The 19,924-nt window shown below is 40.7% G+C and overlaps 2 protein-coding genes across 4 annotated transcripts in view; one reads left to right on the top strand and one right to left on the bottom strand.

Annotated features, from left to right (window-relative positions):
* The window catches only part of atp8a1 (ATPase phospholipid transporting 8A1), an 80,223-nt gene extending 69,445 nt beyond the window's left edge, over positions 1-10,778 (top strand). For 2 of the 3 annotated variants that reach the window (XM_085938934.1, XM_085938917.1), the window contains 4 exons: positions 3,434-3,522; positions 3,721-3,813; positions 5,566-5,657; positions 7,646-10,778. In XM_085938934.1, the coding sequence (XP_085795060.1) occupies positions 3,434-3,522; positions 3,721-3,813; positions 5,566-5,657; positions 7,646-7,743 (372 nt within the window). In that variant the 3' untranslated portion in view covers positions 7,744-10,778. The remainder of the gene's footprint in view (positions 1-3,433; positions 3,523-3,720; positions 3,814-5,565; positions 5,658-7,645) is intronic. The other variant, XM_085938925.1, reaches the window with a different exon arrangement.
* A 1,906-nt stretch (positions 10,779-12,684) lies between these two features.
* Positions 12,685-18,010, bottom strand: shisa3 (shisa family member 3). Its single transcript, XM_085905772.1, has 2 exons — positions 17,502-18,010; positions 12,685-13,774 (listed from the first exon to the last, which is right to left on the bottom strand). Exons 1-2 carry the CDS (start codon positions 17,773-17,775, stop codon positions 13,224-13,226), a joined length of 825 nt encoding a protein of 274 aa, XP_085761898.1. The 5' UTR covers positions 17,776-18,010; the 3' UTR covers positions 12,685-13,223.
* Positions 18,011-19,924: the final 1,914 nt, after the last annotated feature.

A 19,924-nucleotide genomic window follows, 5' to 3' on the forward strand; every position in this document is an offset into this window, starting at 1 on the left:
GCTGCATCGTTACAGATTCCGCTCAGCCGCTCGACTGCACATTGAATAACAGACTGCAATGTACAGTTTGAGGGACAAAACCAGCCTTGGTCTTGTCCAAACATTGCAAATCACATTGCTGACTTTCACGTGTTGAAGGTTTGTGTGTGTGTGCATGTGTGTGAATGTGTGTGTGCGTGTGTGTGTGTGTTGGTTAAAACATGCAGAGAGGATGGACGAGTTGAGCAAGAAGGTCTCTGTTTGCTTTCCCTGCTGGAGCGCTTTTGTGGCATTATTGGCAGATTTGTCTGCGCTGATGTTGTTTTAGGGCCTGGCCCGTGTTGAAGGGGCTGTCAGTGCCGTATTAAATAAGGAGCAGGAACTTTGTTTTGACTCTTTTTTTCATGTCACTATTATTTGCTGTCCATACGTCATCGCAGGCGTTGAGATGAATGGTGCGGAAGCCATTGAACTCTGCTTGAAGCCATTATGAGTGCTAAAGTCCCCAACGTTACATTTCGGTTTCACCTAGAGCAAATTTGACAGAGCACTATTAGAGAGAAAAAAAAATAAGAACAAATTTCAAAATGAAAGAACTTTCCTCATGCCACATCTGCTGTACTTGCTTGCATTTTTCTTTGAGCACTTCAGTTTCTTGCCATGTTTTACGTTTGTACAAAACACATGATGATGAAAATTGACCGATACTACACACTACACTTACCTCTTCACCAGCTTGATATATGCCTTCGGGATAGTAGCCCTGTCATCTTTCCATCTGGCGAGAAGCAAATTACGAGCTGAGCCAGCACGCTCCATTGTAGAAGCCACTGCCCTGAATAAGGAGAAGTAATGAATGGCTTAATCAAGTATCACTTTTGTTGTCCTTTTGATGGCGACCTATTCTCATGAAAGAGTCTTACTTCTTTTAACCCACTTGACTTTCAACCAGTTGAGCACTCCTTTTCCAAATTCTGCTTAGATGTGAACACGAGCGTGATGGTTAATTGTCTGGTGACCAGTCCAGGGTGCGCCTCAGCTCTCAATGCAACCACTGATGAGAACGAATAGTGTATAAAATGGATGAATGGAAGAAGTGAATGGTGTTCATGCATTTGTCTGTGCAAGATTCAAATTGGACCCTTAGGTGGGTGGCATCAAGTCTCAATTTTCCTTCTGATCATAAACATTTTCGGTGCTCCCAACTTTTTGGCAACAGCTTGGGCAAAATGTTTTCTCCAAACAGTCCAGACCAGTCAGTTTGTTTATTAGTTTGTCCTGAAAGTACAGCCCAGCTTCTGTCCCACAGGACCCCTGTTATGAGGCATCACTCAGGCTTGCTAAATAGCAATGTTTCTTGTTGCTTTGTTTGCATTCTTTTAAGATTCATTTCAGTAAACTTGTCATGTGGTGTCTATTCATTCCCTCGGACTCTAACCTATAAAGTATGGTACTGTGTATATTACCATAATATCAACATATAATGCCATTTTTTTAAAATATTTTTTAAAAACTATCATTAATCATTAAAAGTGTAGTCATTGTTAATTAAAAGAAAACATCAAATAAAAAGGCATAGACAATGTGCTCATGGGAAACATGAAAACTTTAGGTGACCCCAAACTTTTCAACTGCTGCATATACAGTGCACAAATAAATGAAAACAAACGCAACTAAAAAGAAAGCCATTTTGGAAATTGTTAGATGGAGCCCCCATGCCCCCCCCCCCCCCCCCACACACACATAGAAAAAAGACTAAAAATGGACCTTCAACCCACTTTGCCCCCCCGCCCCTTAGTTTGGTATTACCTGATTTAATCTAATTTATTTATTTTTCAAGCTTTTCATAGTCTGACTTGAAACGCTAAGTATCAACCCCTAAATGTATTTTTCAAAAGACTCACCGGACAGCTTAAATACCATCATTAAAGTTTGACAAAGACTGGATGAACGTGAAAATAATTAAAGTAACTTACAAGAAAAACATGCAAAATTTCCACCCGTTTGTCTGTAATTTCGCCGCCTAATTTGGGTCCCCTCGCCTTGTTACATGGTCGTGTGGCCGAGCAGCACTGAAAAGCTCCATTCATCTGTATATGTCACGAGCGGGGGACATTTTTTTGATTTCCTGTTATTTGGGGCTTCCTCCAGGCGTGGTGTTTTGTCACGCATCAAAGTCAATTTGCAGCTAATGGTCGACAGATTAGCTCATTTGAGCCAAACGCGCCGCTTTGATACTTTTGACACTGATGGTAATGTCTGTGTGTGCGTGGGGTTGCCTGCACGCACGCACGCACGCAAGCGCGTGTGTGTGTGTGTTTGTATGCATCCTGGGGGCCTTGGTGTGTCTCACGTTACAGGAAGCACACAGCTGAGGGACGCCCAGCAGTTTGAACAAGTGGCACATCACAATGCGAGGAGCGCAGAGTTGCGCACTTTGACACGCAATGACAGAACGTTTCAATGCAAGCGGCCCAAAGTAAACACTGTGTTGCACAGAAAGCTGAAAGATACATGACCCCCCCCACTTCATTACCCGTCAAGCCCCCTCCTCCAAAGAAATCCCCCACAATACTCTTGAATCTCCTCAATCATTTATGGATTTTAAGTGAAAATACCACAGAAGCTTTGTCTTGAAATGTTGGATTATTTCCCGGCATGATAAACAAGGAAAGATAGTGTCCACCTTTGTAGATTAGTGACTTCACGTTGATTTAATAGATGTGCTTCAGAAATAAAACATTAGCAACAGGCTGTTTTAATTGGGCAAGACTTGCTATTCTGTTACTTTACAGTTATACTCTCTGACCTAAAATATGGAATACAATCTTAAATAAACTTTTTAGTTGCTTGTAGTACGTACACTTGCATTATTGGAAATAGAGTGATACGACATGCCGTTTTCAAACTGCCTCCACGTTGCCATCCTGCTCAAGTCTACTATAAAGTCTGTACATGTATCTATAACTGTATATTTATATTTTCAAGTACAGATCATATTCATACAGATCATATGTCAATAATCTCATCAAGGGGCTGATGTGTCTACCTGTAATAAAGAGAGTAAATTCCATGGCCTGCTGGATGTGCTTGCACGGAGCGTATCATTAAAAAGCCTCTCGGGTTCAGGTGAAAGAGACACCTCAATCCCTCCACAGGTACTTCCTCCACCTGGGAGGCCCGACGGGGCTCCGTGACTCCAGGCAAAAGCACGGAATCATTTAGTCACGCCGGATTAGGACACTTATTTGGCTCCAACTTCTCTCGGCGTTTCCACAACACGACTGTTTGTTTTGTCATGTATGCTTCTCATTAAGAGCCACTGAAGGGGATGATGAGAGCTGACTGTTATCAGGTGTTGCTCCCTTCTAAGAGCTCTTCTACTTATCTGATGGGCTGCTAAGCTCTGTATTGTCTTACACTCACCTGTGTTGTGTGCGTGTGTGTCTGTCAGGCGGAGATGATGTTCTCTTCAGGGGTCTTCTGGACAGGCCTGGTCTTCATCCCCATCACCTCACTGGTCTTCGACGTGGCCTACAAAGTGTGAGTCTCCCCTCTGTCTCTCTCTCTCTCTCATCTCTACACTTAAGGAAATTCCTCCTGAATCTTCTCCTATCACCACTTTGATGTTTGGGCTTCCATGAAAAATCTGGGGGTCCCCCCACCCCCACCCCCAGTCAGCATCTGGGCTATATTAAAATCTCATCGTTGTGCACGTGTGTCAATGTTGTCTGGTTACAGGGTGAAAAAAGTGTTTTTTAAGACGCTGTTGGATGAGGTACAGGAGCTGGAGGCTTTATCCAAAGATCCCGGAGCTGTCGTGCACGGGAAAAGGTACGCCACAGCTCACCTTTACGTCTTTTCTACTCAGCACAAGACTAAACACAAAATCCACACAAACACAGGTATTTTTAGTTGAAAGCTTCCTCCTCGAGGAGACATACCCCAAGGAGGCATCATCTTAAGACAACGTGCCTTTTTGCTTACGATAAATAGCAGGTGGTAAATGGCATCGGTTCAATTTCTAAAGCTTAGCCTTATCTTCCTTTATGTTGTCATGTTGTAACTAACGTGGCAGGTGACATGCAGGCAAACTAAAACTTAGCTTCACACTAATCTACTGCAATATTTGGAAAGATTAACTAATAGTAATGCGCAGACACAATTTCTAACCTATACTAAGACGTTGTTGGTTTTTGCACTCAGCACACCGTTTGCTGGCAATGCTGCTTAATCACTTTTAAAATAAATCTTTGGATTCAAGACGTTTGCGTTCAGTTGAGTGTTTGAGCATCCATGCATGTGTTTACTTGAATATTGTAAACATTTTCACTCAAATTTTCCTTTGTTTTTAACTGGAATTCATAAAATTCTATGTCTGATTTTAATATGAAATGAAAGCACAGAGCAAAGAAATCATGGACTTGAACTATAAACCAAAATTTATTCTAAACTTTTGCCTACACTTTAAAGTTATTGACTGGAATTACTCGAAATGCTTGACCTTCAATTCCAAAATGGAAATGGAAATGGAAAACATCTGTGTTAGAACTTTGATTTGTAGTTTTGTAACAATAGATGTTCAATGTCATCACTGCCACATAACTTGGATACCATAAAGCTAAAACAATATCAGCCAGTTTCATGCAAAAATGCAATTCAATGTGGTTTGTAAGAAAGATTAACAAAAAAAATATTTTGAAAATATTCATAAAAAAATATGGCATATGAATTAAAAATGAAAAAAAATCTTGAAATATAAAAAAATATATAAAAGATAATTGTCAAATTGAAATTAAAGCTATTTAATGAGGACACCATGTATAGTTTTTTTTTTTAAATAAGACTTGATCATAAGCACATGAAAATGTTTTTCCAAGAAAAAAGGAAACACCAAGGCTCAAGAATGATTGAGTTGTCCAAGTTGTCCCTTTTCCAAAGCAATCAGTAGAATCCAGTAGAACTCTTCAAATTGCACTTAAATCCGTCTGGTTTGATTGCTCTTTAATCCACCTCTTTTGACTGTAATATCAGCAATCATGTCATTTGAAAATGCTGATTGTCATTATGTGAGCAATGCGCCGTCATGATATAGTAATGGCAGGGTATTGGCGAGGGTTGGTGGTGCCGGGTGAGTTCGGGTGGGGGGTGGGGGGGGGCTGCAGCTCTCTGGGCTATGAGGCCTGCAGCGGCCATTAGCATGAAGCAGATCCGTGTGAGATCTCCTGCTGGCTGAAAGTGATCCCTCGGCCTGGCCGCCGTCCCAGACCCGCACACACACACATGAGGAAACATGTGTAACATTCACATAAAAAAAAAAAAAAGACAAAGAATGAGGGGGCCAAACATTTGTTAGCTTTACATGAATTCCTTCCCCGCTTTCCCGCTGCTTCACATATTTTGCACACTTTGTGTCTCGGCCACTTTGTCTCCCTACGTGGAGCCGGAGCCAGCAGGTAGAGGTGCTTGATGAATGCCTTGTTAAATCAGCCCGTGGCGCTCAGCATGAACATAACACACTGGCTGACTGTGTGTGCTTGTGTGTGTCTGTGTGTGTGTGTCTCTCTCTGCTGTGTTTATGTGCAGTTTGACGGAAAGGGCCCAGCTCCTGAAAAACGTCTTCAAGAAGAGCACTGTGAGTCTGTACCGCTCCGAGTCCATGCAGCAGAACCTGCTACGTGAGTTACTCAACATCTTTACCTTTCACTTGTGTCACTTTCTTTCTCATGGGAAAATGAAAGCAAAGTGAGCTACACATATGCTGATTGTTTTTAACATCTAAAATAGGAGAAGATTCCACGCAAAATCAGTCATGTGTGTTCTCACTGTGTACTCAAGATGACCAACACAGCTCATCCTCAGGCAATGCAATGCCCCAGACCAGATGACTAACCTACATGAGGGCAGAAAGTAGTGATACTATTGTTGTTTTATTTTATTTACTTCATTTTGATTTGTGAGCCACAATTCAAAGGTCGAGCAAGTTTCACATACAAACCCGCTCAAGTGATATGGGGGGGGAGACTCAAATAAAGTAAAGAGTCATAGTCGTCCTTGCGCTTTCAGCTGTTTATTGAACAAGATAGAAATTAAGAATACTTGCAAGGAGCTGCCAGAGGCCACAGCTCACCCCATGACGCTCACCAACCATCCCAACTTAAGCTCTTGATGTCACTTACTTGGCTACTCCTCTAAAAGGCACACATTCACCACTTGAAAACCATATCACGGAGAGTAATGACACTTACATTGACTAGTTTACGTCCTTATTTCTCTTTTATTGTCTTTCACAAAAGACCTTGGGTTTTATGATTAATCCTACAAATATCAAAGCAATGTTTCCCTTAGGAAATGATGTAATTCTGATTCATCCGTTCCAGAGTCCCAAAAGTATGAAGGGGAGAGCATTTCATATGGCATAAAGAAAATGTAAATCAATAGAAAACCCTAACAAAGTGGATACATCAATATGAAACACTTTTTTGGACACTCTTAATGGCATATGAAAGCTTTGTCTGCCATTTTTGTACTACAAGTTCATTCTTTTATTCTTTAGTGTTAACCGTATGCTTTATGATGGGGCCAGCACACGACACACTTTTTTTGGCTAAATATATTAAAATCGCAACACAACAACAATGGCATTGAAGAAACAATTTCGTATCTGGCACTCAGTAGTCGGGTTTCTGCGACTACCACTCGTCTTCCACCTCAATTTTAGCTTTTACGCTTCAGCTGTCTCATTGAAAAGCATGGGTTTGGTTTTTGTTCTTTTTTTTTTTTTCTTTCTTGTGTTGTCTCCTTTGTTTGATCATTTTCTTTCTGTTTGTCTCATAGGTGGGGATGAGACACTTGTCGTGTGATTGTTTCAATGACTCAAAGCTCACCTTTTAAAGCTTCCGATCGCTGCCATCATAGCTCCTCGATAGATGAATAGTTGTGCCTCCTCCCATCTTTTTTTTCTTTGCTTATTCTCCTTCCCCCTCGTGTGCGTGCTTGCTGTGCTCTCCCTCAATTAGTTGGAGCGCCACAATTTGTGAAATGACGAAATGTTGCGTTGTTATCCCTCCCTCCACAATGCACTCGCAACAGCGCACTCCTTTGAGTTGGCCCGCAGGTACTGAGCGGCTCTTTTGACATGTGAAGGTGAGACTGTAGGTACCATTAGCTTCGGTGGCATTTAGATTACTGTTATTTTCTTAAATGCCCTTAAAACATGGTTAAGGAGTTTGCACAGTTAATCATTACAGTTCATGAGGAGAACCACTCAACTCAGATTTGACAGACAAGTAATCAATCCAAGCAATTGATTGTTTTGCATTAGCCTGGCTCTGGCCCCAAATAAAAAAAAAATCAAACACTACAATTGTTACCTTCAGTTGAGCTGCAAGAGCGTAATCTTCTCCTTGAAACTATTTGAAGGCTTCTTGTCTATGGAGTTGCATTTGGTGTGTGTCAAAATTAAAGACATAAATGTTTTCTCCCGCCTGTAAGTCGGTCAGTGAAAGGCTCCAGCTCGCCTGAATATGCCAGTATTTATTTCATTGACTTCATGTCCATTTCATTTTGGCACAAGAAAAACACATTCATATGTCTGTTTTGTAATTTAAAATCCTTTTTGTTCCTTCCTTGGATGTTTATTGTTCCATTTTATTCCCTTTGGCAGATGGCTACGCCTTTTCCCAAGACGAGAACGGTGTGGTGTCACAGTCGGAGGTGATCCGAGCGTACGACACCACCAAGCAGAGGAGCAGAGAGTGGTGAGCGGCGGCCATTCTGAAGCCGCAAGAGCTTTTCCCACTTTCTTCTTTATTCGAATTTTTGGGACTCTTAACATGACTGCAGACAGACGAGAATGGAATCGTATTCTTCTGTGAAAGGGAACAAATGAACTGTGTTCTATTATCGAGCACGGTGCTTTTTTTTTTGTTGTTTTCGCAAAACTGAGCAAAGTGTCCCCTCTCTCTTCATTTAACAGGAAAAAAAAGAATGGTTATTAGCGCTGAACCAAAACAATTAACATCATTGCGGCCAATTCTAACTGTTTATTGTTGAAGTTGAACAATCCTTAGAGCCAAGATTTGAAATGGCGTCAGATTGCCAAAGAGCAGTCGTGAATGCAATCTTCCAAGAACTCGTGAATTCGGAAAACACATCGTGAGCACCACTCTCCTTTTAAATTCTTTTATTTATTTTTCAATGCACTAAAGTTAACGTGTTGTGTGTAAAAGCCTTACATTTGCATCATGCCTTCACAAAACAAATCCTTTTTAGTTCTTCACGTAATGTAGACACTGTGCCTGCCTGCTTTTGGTTTGTGGCCTAGTCGGGTTTCCACCTTTTTTTAACCACCCCCCCTTGCCCCCCCCCCCCCCCCCCGATGGACTACAGCATTCCACACGTCACAATCACAAAGGTGCCTACGTTTCCATCCCGAACGAACGAGCCCACGTCAAGGAAAGCTGGCGAGGCACGCTTGTAGAGAATTAAATAAATAAATAGATAGATAAATAAATAAATATAGATCTTTCTGACCATTGTGATAGAGTTTCCCTGACAACGGAGATTTGAACCCTTCCAACTTAAGTGCCATTAGCTTCAAAGAGAGAGAAATATTATCCAGGAAACTCCATGCCAGTATCAAAACAACCTTGTCTCTATAGATATTCTTTTGTGGATTTGTATTTTTATATTTGGAGATGTACACATTTTGCATTGACTGGCTTTGTAAAACCGATCGATCGTCTGCAACTTTGGTCCACCGCCGGGGACGGAGCGAATGAAGACACTGAGCTTTCTTAAATGTTTTGTTCTGGAACCTTAATATTGTGATTGCTTGATTTATAATTTATAATTGGACTTAATACTTCATGTCTGTGCGATGGCTTTCTTCTCCCTATGGGAGATACGACTTCTGACTGTGGGTGTGGATGTGTCGGGTGGATCCCTGCATGTGCATGTGACGTATGATTTGTGTGAGTGTATGCGTTACCTACCGTGGTCATTTTTTTGTGTGCATTGCATGTCTGTTTTCTACGTCGGAATATTAAAGCCTCACTGAAAAGAAAAGGAGTTATAATATTACAACAAAGCTAGAATTGTTTAGTAGGAAAACACAGATGTTCCATTCATACGTATTCACTAGAAAAGTCATGACAGTAAAAATTCTTAGGAAAAACACCTCAAGGACATAAATTTGAAAAATGAAAACAAAAACAGTAAGTCGACCTACGTCAGTGGAGTGAGAATGACCGCATTGTACATAATTTTATGCTGCGCAAACGGGTTCATTGCACACCGTTCAAAGGAAAAGAGAAAAAATGACGTGTAAAAAGAAGTTGTAACATTACAAAATAACATTTGCAAGGTCCAAATTCACCAAGATGTTTACAGGAATAGAATAAAGTTGTAATGTCACAGGAAAACATTTTTCATGCTATAAGAAATTAATCAGAATGTTGTAACAAAAAGTAAGTACAGTTGTGAATCGTAACATTATGCAAAAATATGTAAAACATGTCACAGGAATAAAATTCCCCAAAGGAATTCTAACATTTTGATAATTCTGTCTTGTAAAAATGACCTTTTCCGTACTTTGATAATACAAGCAAAGTTAAGATTTTTTTCTTTATAAAATTACCATATTGTCATTGAAAAACAATCGCCTCAAATTCTCATCAAATTGTGATATCACATTTTTCTTTTTTAAAATTTGGACTTGAGGATTTGATTTCCAGGATATGTAATTTCTCTTTTCAGCGTGACCCTAATACTTCTTCGTAGTCCTGTTTGTAAGATGACATGTTTTAGTTTTTTTCTCCTGGTGTGTTTCTCAAGTACGAATGTTTGTTTGTCTCTATATTCGTAAATGTGCGTGTTGCTGCTAGCCCATATGTCGTCCACTTGCACGAGCTCAGCTTCAGCGCCAATGTCCTCTTGTGTGTTGATGCATGGCCAGTGCGTGTGGGACCACGTGCGTGTATTGTCGACATTTTGACGCGTGCGAGTTTCCGACTGGCTTCGACAGGAGATTTTGTATAATGCACTCTCAATGTAACTTTTTTTTTTTCTTCCGTCGTGGTTACTGTCCAGTTGTGGGTTTAATGATGTTTGCGACTCGCTTCAACGGAAAGCTTGAAATGCTCAGAAGTTGTGAAATGTACTCTGAATGTGGACGTTGTCTGCATTTCTTTTTCCCCTGTGCTTTTTTTTTTTTTTTATTAGATTTTTTTTTTTTTATCTAAGTTGTGCGCTGCATGAGTGGATAACACAAACCTGTACCACTTCATTTTTCAAAACAAAACAAAAAAACCTTGAGTTAAAATTTCTTTCTTGTCATTTTGGATTTCATGATTGTTGTGCATGTCGGGACTGCAAAATGTATAAGTGTTGTCTTTTACGGTCCGCGGAGGACGACTGAAATAAACTTTACATTCATGGAGGAACAACTCATGTTTTCTTGTAGAGGAATTACGTACGTGCACTGTGGTGGTGACAGACAGGATATTTAGGACTAAACAGGAAAAGGCAGACGGTGTTTAAAGACTCCGGTGTTTGTGGACAGTCCCAAATATTTCCGTTACACCGATCATTATGTTGTTTTGAAATCTTCTTCAATTTCATGTTTTACAAAATGGTTTGAGAGTTTTGCTAGGTTTAAACAGTTTTCACTCGAATGAAACTTCTGCACCACCTGGTCTTGTCTGAGAGGACTAAGATTGATTGAGGTAAGTCTTTTTTTTTTTTATTGCTCATGTGGATGAAAGATGGACAACTATATATTTTCCTATCAAGGGCCAGCTTTTATAAAGACTGCCAGGACCACAATAAGTCATTTAAAAAAAAAAAAAAAAAAAAAGTCTGATTCATAATACGACAGATGTTTATTACGAGCGGTTATGACCAATGTAATTTTTTTACAATAATGTTATTTGGAAATACTATAGTGTCTTTGATTATGTCTAAATCCTTTGATTAAATGAATTGAATTGTTGCAGTACGGTGGACCAGTCGGAAAGCATGTCAGGCCTGACAGTGGAGAGATCCTGGGTTGGAATGTCTTTTGAACGGAATGCCTGTGTGCTTTTGTGAGTTTTCTCCCTAATTCCACAAACATGCATCTTAGATTAATTGAAGATAATCAATTGCCCTTAAGTGTAAATTGTTGTCTATACACTGTGTCAGAAAGGTTCCAGTACAAGTGTCTCAAAAGACACATTTCAAATCCTTATGGGTTTCTCCGATGTTCTATTGTCACAGCCATCTTGACGATCACATGTTCAAAACACATCCATTGATAACTCCTTAGATCTTGGCAACTATGACAAAGTCTTTCATCCAAGACTCCCGTAATGAGCAAAAGTGCTACAGACAGTTGATGGTTGTAATCCTCGTGCCCCAAAATGAAAAATTTACATATTGAGTGTGTTTTCAAAACGGAGGGTGGCACCCCAAAACAGGACCCGAGTCTGTTTTTTTAATTTTATTTTTTTATGTCACTCATTCTTGATTGCAAATCAAAGGCACACCGTTACTTGTCAAAGAGGTTTTGCTTCACGTCACTAGTGGTATCATTAGTTTATGTTCAGTATTGGTCGATGTCATGGCATCTTTCTTATACATAAACCACTGTATGATTTGTTAATGGGAATTTTTATAGCAATATCAAAGACCCTTTTTTGGATGAGTTTGTCGTGGACAAACAAACATTTTTGGGATAAACCAGAATAGCGATTGCATGAAAATTATTTTCTTGAAGAGCAGAAGCTGTTCTGGAGGTGTAACGTTGCCAATACTTTTGCCTGCAGGTTAACTCCTCTTATCAAAAACAAGTCAATGGGTTCAAAACAGTGGTAATGTGAAAAATGTATTTTGCAATAAAAGTAGAACAGGAGATGAAAGTGACAAGAATAAATAAGACTTGACAAGCGGAATGTGACAAACGATGGAGGTTGTCATAGCGCGACGTGCCTAAGGAAGACGGTGTCATTTGCCGTCTCGGTTTCACAGTCAGATAAAAACAGCGCCACGCAGGCGTCTTGGTTTTTTTTTTTTGGTCCAGATCCAGTTGCTACCTGTCGATGCAACCTTAGCCGCTTCCACTCAAGGAGCCATGGCGCTTTTGACGCCGCGGGCCGTGCCACGCTCGTTGAGCACTGACAATGATGAATCTGAGAGCCACATTCCTCCTGTGAAGTCGCACAGGTAGGGAGCCTCGGACGCTTGTGTGGATGACAGATTCATTCAGGATATTAAAAACAACAGTTCCCAAACTTGTTGGGTCCAGGGTGTCATGTTATGGTGAGGAAAAAAGTTGTATTTTTCCAAGATAAAGACGTATTTTATTATATTTCAAAATTCCCACTACATCATTCAGTAAAAGATGCCTTTATTCACTCTTATTTTCTAGAAAAGAAAAAAAAGTGAAAGACAGAGCCCTATTACAAAAAGTAAAAATATCCAAACGGTGAATAATAAAGCTATGGCCTGACTAAATGAAGCTCCTCTTCTCATTTCAACAAAGCTCCATGGCACCATGGTTGCATTGAAACAAAACTTTATGAGATAGGAATTAGGTTTAAGCAGAGACAGAGAATGAGTAAAAAAGAACAAAAGATACAGTAGTTTCCCCAAAAAATGCAATCGGAGCATATAGTTAATGATGAATATGCATATTCTAGAAAAAATAAGGCTTGGTTCCTGTAAGATGCCTTTTGTCCCCTCCCCACCAAAAAAAGTCATGCCCCTCCCTCAAGAAAATAGTCATGCATCGACTTTTCAGATTCACAGTATGTGATATACAGCACGATCATATCAGAGCTTTCAATTGTTGAACTAAAGGTCGGTACATAGGTTTTGCAGGTTGCTTTTATCTGCATGCCATTCCCCATGTGCAAGCACTGTTTGCCCTTTTTAAATAAGAAAATTTTGGTGCAAAATTTTGAGGAACCTGTCGATCAGCTTGACAATCACTCTGTAAGTGAAAAACAGTGTAAAACAGTGTGTAAGTGAGGTGACCATCATTACAAGTTGTCAAAAAACAAGAAATCTAGTTCAGAACCTTTTCTCAAGCACCACATCATCTGCCCAGATTGCCAAGATTATTTATTGTTAAAATAATAGCCCCGTACAAAACAGTTAAGGTGTCTATGTACATTATAGGATACAAAAAAAAAAGTGCATAGGTGGCTCATCCTGTTAGGTTGAAGCCCCTCCAAACAAATCCAGTCTGGCAGCAGCACTCGTCAACTCTGGCCAAAGTCTGCAAATCCCTTAGCCGAAGCAAACGCATCGGGCTGCATGGGGAAGAAGTACTGCTGAGGCAGGAGAAAGGCAGTGCCCTGCGAGGGCTGCTGGAGGGGCAGCTGCGCGTGAGCATGCTGTGGGCCTCCTGACGCCGGAGGGGACATATAGGGTGGCGGCAAAGGCAGGGGCAAAGTCTGATGGGTTTGAGTGGGAGTAGAAGCCGGGGTGGAGATGGAGGCCGACACCAGGCAACCGTGCTGCTGTTGCCCCCCTATAGAGAACCTCCGCATGGAGCTCCCGCCCCCTGCCGAACTGGAGCTGGTGGTGGCCGTGCTGGACTGCCTCGACGGGGCGCGGAGGCTGGGTGGCGCCGCCGTCAGAATCATGGGGATAGTCTCGCCCTGGCAACTGCGCAGCGAGAAGCGCATGGGCTGCTGAGCGGGCTGCTTAGGTCGCAGGCAGGTGCAGCAGTAGACGGCCACCAGAGAGCCGACCACCACGAAAGCCACAAACATGCTGCCCACCATGAGGAAGGGCATGTAGACGGGCTCTGGAAACACATGAGGAAACAAGTACGTTAAATGTTTTGAGGAAACCGAGTGAGGCAGCGTTTTGAATATGCAGGAATTGTCAGATTGGATTCAGCCCTCGAAATATAACAAAACGTTTGATGTATAGGCCTGTTGAGTGAGATTTCAGGAGGAACCGAAATAAACTAGTGTCCATCTATTGCTTAGGGCATGCGGCTTTTATGGTATATGTGGTTATAAACTAACGATTCTCCAATGGTGGGTCAGGACCCAAAAGTGGATCGCGGATCCATTTGGAATGAGTCATGAATAGCTAGTAGAAATTGCATATGTTTGTATTCAGATTTTTTTTTTTCCAGAACAGTAATGAGGCATAGTTACCACATAGCTCATAAAATTTGGGGTCAGCATCACAAAATGTTATTCACATGTACTCAAGTGACTAGCCACATTGTAGACCAATACTGTGTAGCTCTGCCTTATGTTAGTGGACATTATAGCTGGAAATATGCAATTGGTGCTATTTCAAATTCATTAGAAACTGAATCCCCCCCCCCCCCCAAAAAAAAAAAAAATCAAACGTACTGTACATGGATTTTCAGATGCTATTTAAAATAATAATAATGTTCTTCTAGAACATAAGTGTCACGACTTTGCAACAATGTTGATGTCAGGGTTACAACACTACTGTTAGACAGCAAACTTATTGCAATAATGCACATTGATGATATCACATTTGACCATGGAGGTGTACAACGTTTGAGCTGGTTAACAAAAAAAAAAAGTCTGTTCAACTCAAACGGCTACCCCAGCTCCTTGAGAAGTAGTGTGGAAATGCTCATCGCCAAGCTATCCCCCCCCCGCACCAGTTGGCTAAAAGTTGTAGCAGGATTGCCATCTCGACTTAACTTCTGATATTTATTGTTATCACTTACGGAAGCTGAGGAACATTATGCAAAGGTTAGGTTGCACAGTAGACTTTTATCAGCAATTGTGTTTTTTTTTTGGCACCATAGAGTGCTGAATTCAAGATAGCGCAGAAAACATAAGTCCTGAAACTCTGAAACAATGCCCAAGACAGGCCAAAGCTATAGAAAAAGAAACAGCTGAAGTCTTGAATCTTAGACATTAAAGTTATGAAGAACAAGAAGCGCGAGTATTAGCTCCCAAAGGAGCATCAGCCTAAATATAATCTGATGATTGTACAGTAATGCTATTTAACAACAGGTCGCAGTTTATTTTTGCCCCTCGTCAAAGCGACGCATGCCAACAACTGTTCAATTAACTTGTATTTAAGAGCACTCGTATCTCGATTTCTCCACATGTAGACATTCTTGAACAACACAAACAGTTCAAATTACACTTCATCGAGTGCACACTCGTTGGGAGGAAATCACAAGAGTGTTTATTTATTTTGTTTGGGAATTTAAAAAAAAAAAAAAAAAAAAAGGAAAATGTGTGAGCTCACATTAAGCCCATTCCACACGCCCACCCGCCCGTGGCTGGCTGATCCGTTTGGGAAATTTGAAACGGATAAAGCCCTCAAGAGGACCACTGTTAACTTTTCACAAGCCACAATGACTTCATGTAACACTTTGAAATGTTTAAAGGGGGCCTGGAGTGACTTCACATTAACTGAGCTGTACCTCTCTTATGTCATCTCACCGAAAAGGCAGAGCAACTTTTAATGCAGCTTTTATATTAGCTATTAGGTTGGCATCACAACTCAGCTTTAAAGATAAACACGGTTCAATGTTAAGGGTTAGGGTTATATTTGACTAATACAGTAGTTTCACTATTCAAAAATAAAGGGGGGGGGGGTTGTAGCATGGAATTAGTTAATATTATGGAGTTGGGCCCTTTGGATGAAGCAAAGGTTAACGCCATGTGTTTTCACAAGCATGATATGGCTAAATTTGTATATTTAACATGGTGAGCTTAAAATAAAACTACAAACTCACATCTTAATAATATTTAGTTGACTGTCTCAAACAAAATGTATCTTTTTTTGTATGATGATCAATATATTACATTTAGTATGCAAGCATGTTTTGAGAAAATGTCAAATATGTAAAAGGGGGGAGCTAAAAGAGGACTTGATTGAATAAGACAAGTGGAAATCATGTATGGGCCCTTTTTAAACATGGCATCATTACGGCAATGTCAGGTTGTGTTGCCGATCACCTATTTTATGATTCAATCTGACAACTAAAAAGCAGGAATGAATGCAAACTCTATATTGCCTAATGGACTGCTTTTGTGCCGATTGTATTCCCTTCAGCATGAAAATCAATTTCTTATGTTGGAAACTATGTTAAAAGTACATTAGAATGCCAGCAAAAAGAGGGAAATGTATTCTTTCATCAGGCACATCTTGATGTAATTGGTTGGGATCATAAATGGAATCATTTGACAACCATTAGACAAGATGCTATTCCAAAGTTCCTGTTTTGTGGGTTATATCTTCCATTTAAGGTAAAAGCCTAAAGGCAATGTTGTGCTTGGAAACTTGATAACTTTTTTTTTTTTTATGTAATGTTAGTGTTCAGGAAATCAAGAGACTAACTTGTGTTGGAATACTAAAAAGTCCAAGGTATAATAAAGTGTCACTATTGTGTAGTGCAGTTGTTTAGAAATTCTTTATGCCCTGTTTAGGTTACGTGTCATTTATTTTACCCAATTTCAGATTGAAATTAGGATGGAATTGGAAAGCTAAAAATGAAGCTATACATTGATGTTGATTGAAATGTTAGTCCAAAGAATACTTTGTGTGAGTTTGGTATGATTTGACTCCATTTGGGTGGAACATTTTGAAGGTTATTTATTAAATTTAAGCCAAAACATTGGGATTTTAAAAACAACCGCAAACTTGCAATGATATCAGAGACCACCAGGGGGCGAACGCATGCCTAAGGCCTCATGAAGTTGCTTAAATAACATGAAATACAAGCATATTTATTAGTTAACCTTTTATTTATATAATTCTTGGGTTAATCTTATATTTTTATTATCATTTAGTATAAGGTAAATCCATTCATTTGATAGTTTGTGTTTTGCAGTTTTTTGTTTCATATTGTTTGTTCAAAGGTAAAGCAGTAAAAATAAATGACTAACATGATGAAGAAATGTGATCAATAATCGTAATTACAATATTAATTAAAAACTATTGTGATCATTCTGCTTAGACATGTGCACTCCTTGTTAGAAGTCAAAGTTGGGTTGATTGATAAAGAAAAAAAATGATCTCATTGTGATTTTATTTTCTGTCAATATTGCAGTTGCGATATTGCGACTTACAAAACTTTGTAAAAACAAGAAATAAATTAATCTGTATTACAGTATACAATATATTTGTGACGCCACCGTGTTTTATTCTTATGCTAAATTAAAGACAAATGAATGACAATAAAAGAGCGTTCATTAATCGAGTCCAATTTACACTGAACAAAAATAAAATACACAAATGTATTAAAAGAATAAAGCCAACCTACCAAAATAAATTAAGTACAGGAGTCCAGCCCAAAAGAAATGAGACCCTTTGTGATTTGAAATTTGCATGTCAATTTGAATATGATTAATTGCTCAGAAATCAGTCCTACTTTAAAATCTACTGTTTTGCTTCGTAGATTTGTTCCTTTATCTGTCTTTTTCGAGCTCCGTTGTGGTCCAAAGATGGCAGGCGGGCCGCAGGTTTCCCCACCACTGCCTCAGCCTGTTGTCAAACATCGTAGGTGCACTGATACGTACGTGCTGCATACTCGGTGCTGTCGGTGGTCGGCCGGTCGTTAGTGCAGCCGTCTTGCTCAAGGCGCGCATCTGCAGCGGCGCAGCAGTAGCGCAGCGCACACGAGCCGCAGCACACGGTGGCGTCGGCCGTGTCAAAGTCCTCCGGACACTGAAAACCGTCGTGGTAGTTGCCGTTGGCGTCCAGCCAGCCGTGGCAATACTCCCCCTGTGCATCCGAGATCCGCAGATTCCACGTGAGGTATCCGAGCAGGAGGCAGCTAACCAGCCGCACCATCCCGGCGAGGAGGCTGCTGATGATGATGATGAAGTAATGGTGGTGATGATGGTGGGCTGCGAAACTCCGACAAACTTTTCATCAAGTCATCTTGAGTTCATTCGAGTAATCCAAGTTCTCCGCTTAGCCGAGTATATGACAAACGGGTGTCACTTTTGGGAACGTTTTGACGATGTCTGGCGTCTTCGCTTGCTTCATGCCTCTTTCTCTTGTGGAGCTCCGCTGCAAAGTGAGTTCGACTTGAATCGGACCCGGCGTTCACCCCGTCTCCACGTTTTGTTGGCCAGCCGTGACGTCATTTCCGAATGCGCGCACGGTACGACGCCCACAGACGCGCAGCGAGGACAAGTATGGTGGAGTTTTGGGGGGGGATTTTTATAGCAGAAGAGTGGTTTAAATTTTGATGGCTATAAGAAAATTAGGGGGCTTTATGTATTGATGATGTGCAATAGTTTTTTTCTCGAAAGGTCTCTCAAATCTATCAATAATTTATGAAAGACGAGCGAATATTTTGATAACACGCATTTGCATTTTCATGGAGACGTATTTGACCAAAACTTTAGCATTTTAGGATTCAAACAATCATGTTAGCAATGTCATCCATCCATCCATCCATTTTCCATACCGCTTAGTCCCCATGGGGGGTCGCAGGCGTGCTAGAGCCTATCCCAGTCATCATCGGGCAGTAGGCGGGGGACACTCTGAACTGGTTGCCAGCCAATCGCAGGGCACACAGAGACGAACAACCATTCGCACTCACACCTAGGGACAATTTGGAGTGCTTGGTCTGCCTACCAAGCATGTTTTGGGGATGTGGGAGGAAACCGGAGTGCCCGGAGAAAACCCACGAGGACACGGGGAGAACATGCAAAGTCCACACAGCGAAGGCCGGAGGTGGAATCGAACCCGCACCTTCCTTATTGCTAGGCGGACGTGCCACCCAGTGCGTCACCGAGCAATTCGTATATATTAATTTGAGGAAACGGTAATTGCTTGTTTATAGTTTCTAATGTGGAGCCTTGTGAAAAAAGAGCATTTGTTGGTATGAAATGGGAACATTTCAGACTCACTTTTAAGTTTTGTTTTATTTAACGTGTTGCATATTAATTTAAGATTGTAATTGTGATATAATGACGCCATTAGTTAAAGTCTGGGTTGAAAAACAAGAGTCATCCTATTCTAAGGTGTTTTCAAAAGGGCACCCGGCCTAGGCTCCATGTCATGTTGTTGGTCGGCCGTGACGTCATCTTTCCGAACGCGCGCACGTTAGTTTTAGCAATACAATTGAAGCGCGCGGCTCGCGAGTGAAAATCCATCGTTTCATTATAACCTTTTTGTAGAGGAAAAAAAATCTGTGTTCAATTAAAGTAAATATTCAGTTTAGTTTATTCGGAATGTTCTATATTTGATTTAAAAGAAAAAGTACCCATTCTGTTTCCACACTCATTACTGTGATTATTTTTGCAAGCGTTTGCAAGACCTTTGTAAGATTGGAGACTTGGAGTGTAACCTTCAAAAAAAAAATCGAACAAATAGGTTTTCATTTAACAGTGTGTTTGCTTGCAGTATATTGTGGAACAATGTCAGAACAGCTTTGGTCGCTTTGACATGGTAGAATTTTGAGGGGGAAAAAATCCTGCTCATTAGACTGAGATGTTGATTTATTTTTTAAGATTGAGTTTGGAATATAAACTAGCTCCTATAACGACGTTTTACGTTGCGAAGCAGCTGGATTGCTGTGCGTCTTGACTTTGACGATGGCGCCCCTCTGTGGTGTTTACTAACTTTGCTCTTTGCTAAAATGGGGACGCAGATGTGAGCTTCAAAATGATTTTTCCATTAATTTAGTCATTTGCTCAATGTATTTAAAGAACTGTAGCCAAAATTCTAACAAAATTCAGCAGAGATTAATTGACCCTGAGTAGATGATGTAGTATATTTACAAAGAAAGCAAGTCCCGCCTGTCTTCCCCTCGCTACCCAACCTCCACCCACTTTGCCTTCCCTTCCGGACCAGACATCGACCTCCCGTCTGGGGATTGGAGAAGCTGCATGTCAGTAATTATTCGAGCCTTTACCACACTCCCTCCCTCCCTCGCTCGCTCCACCGATAACCGAGCCTGGCAGACAGTGACGAACGAGCCATCGCA

Source organism: Syngnathus leptorhynchus, chromosome 2 (genome assembly GCF_054491065.1).
Source record: "Syngnathus leptorhynchus isolate UIUO chromosome 2, UIUO_Slep, whole genome shotgun sequence".
Lineage (NCBI taxonomy): Eukaryota > Metazoa > Chordata > Actinopteri > Syngnathiformes > Syngnathidae > Syngnathus > Syngnathus leptorhynchus.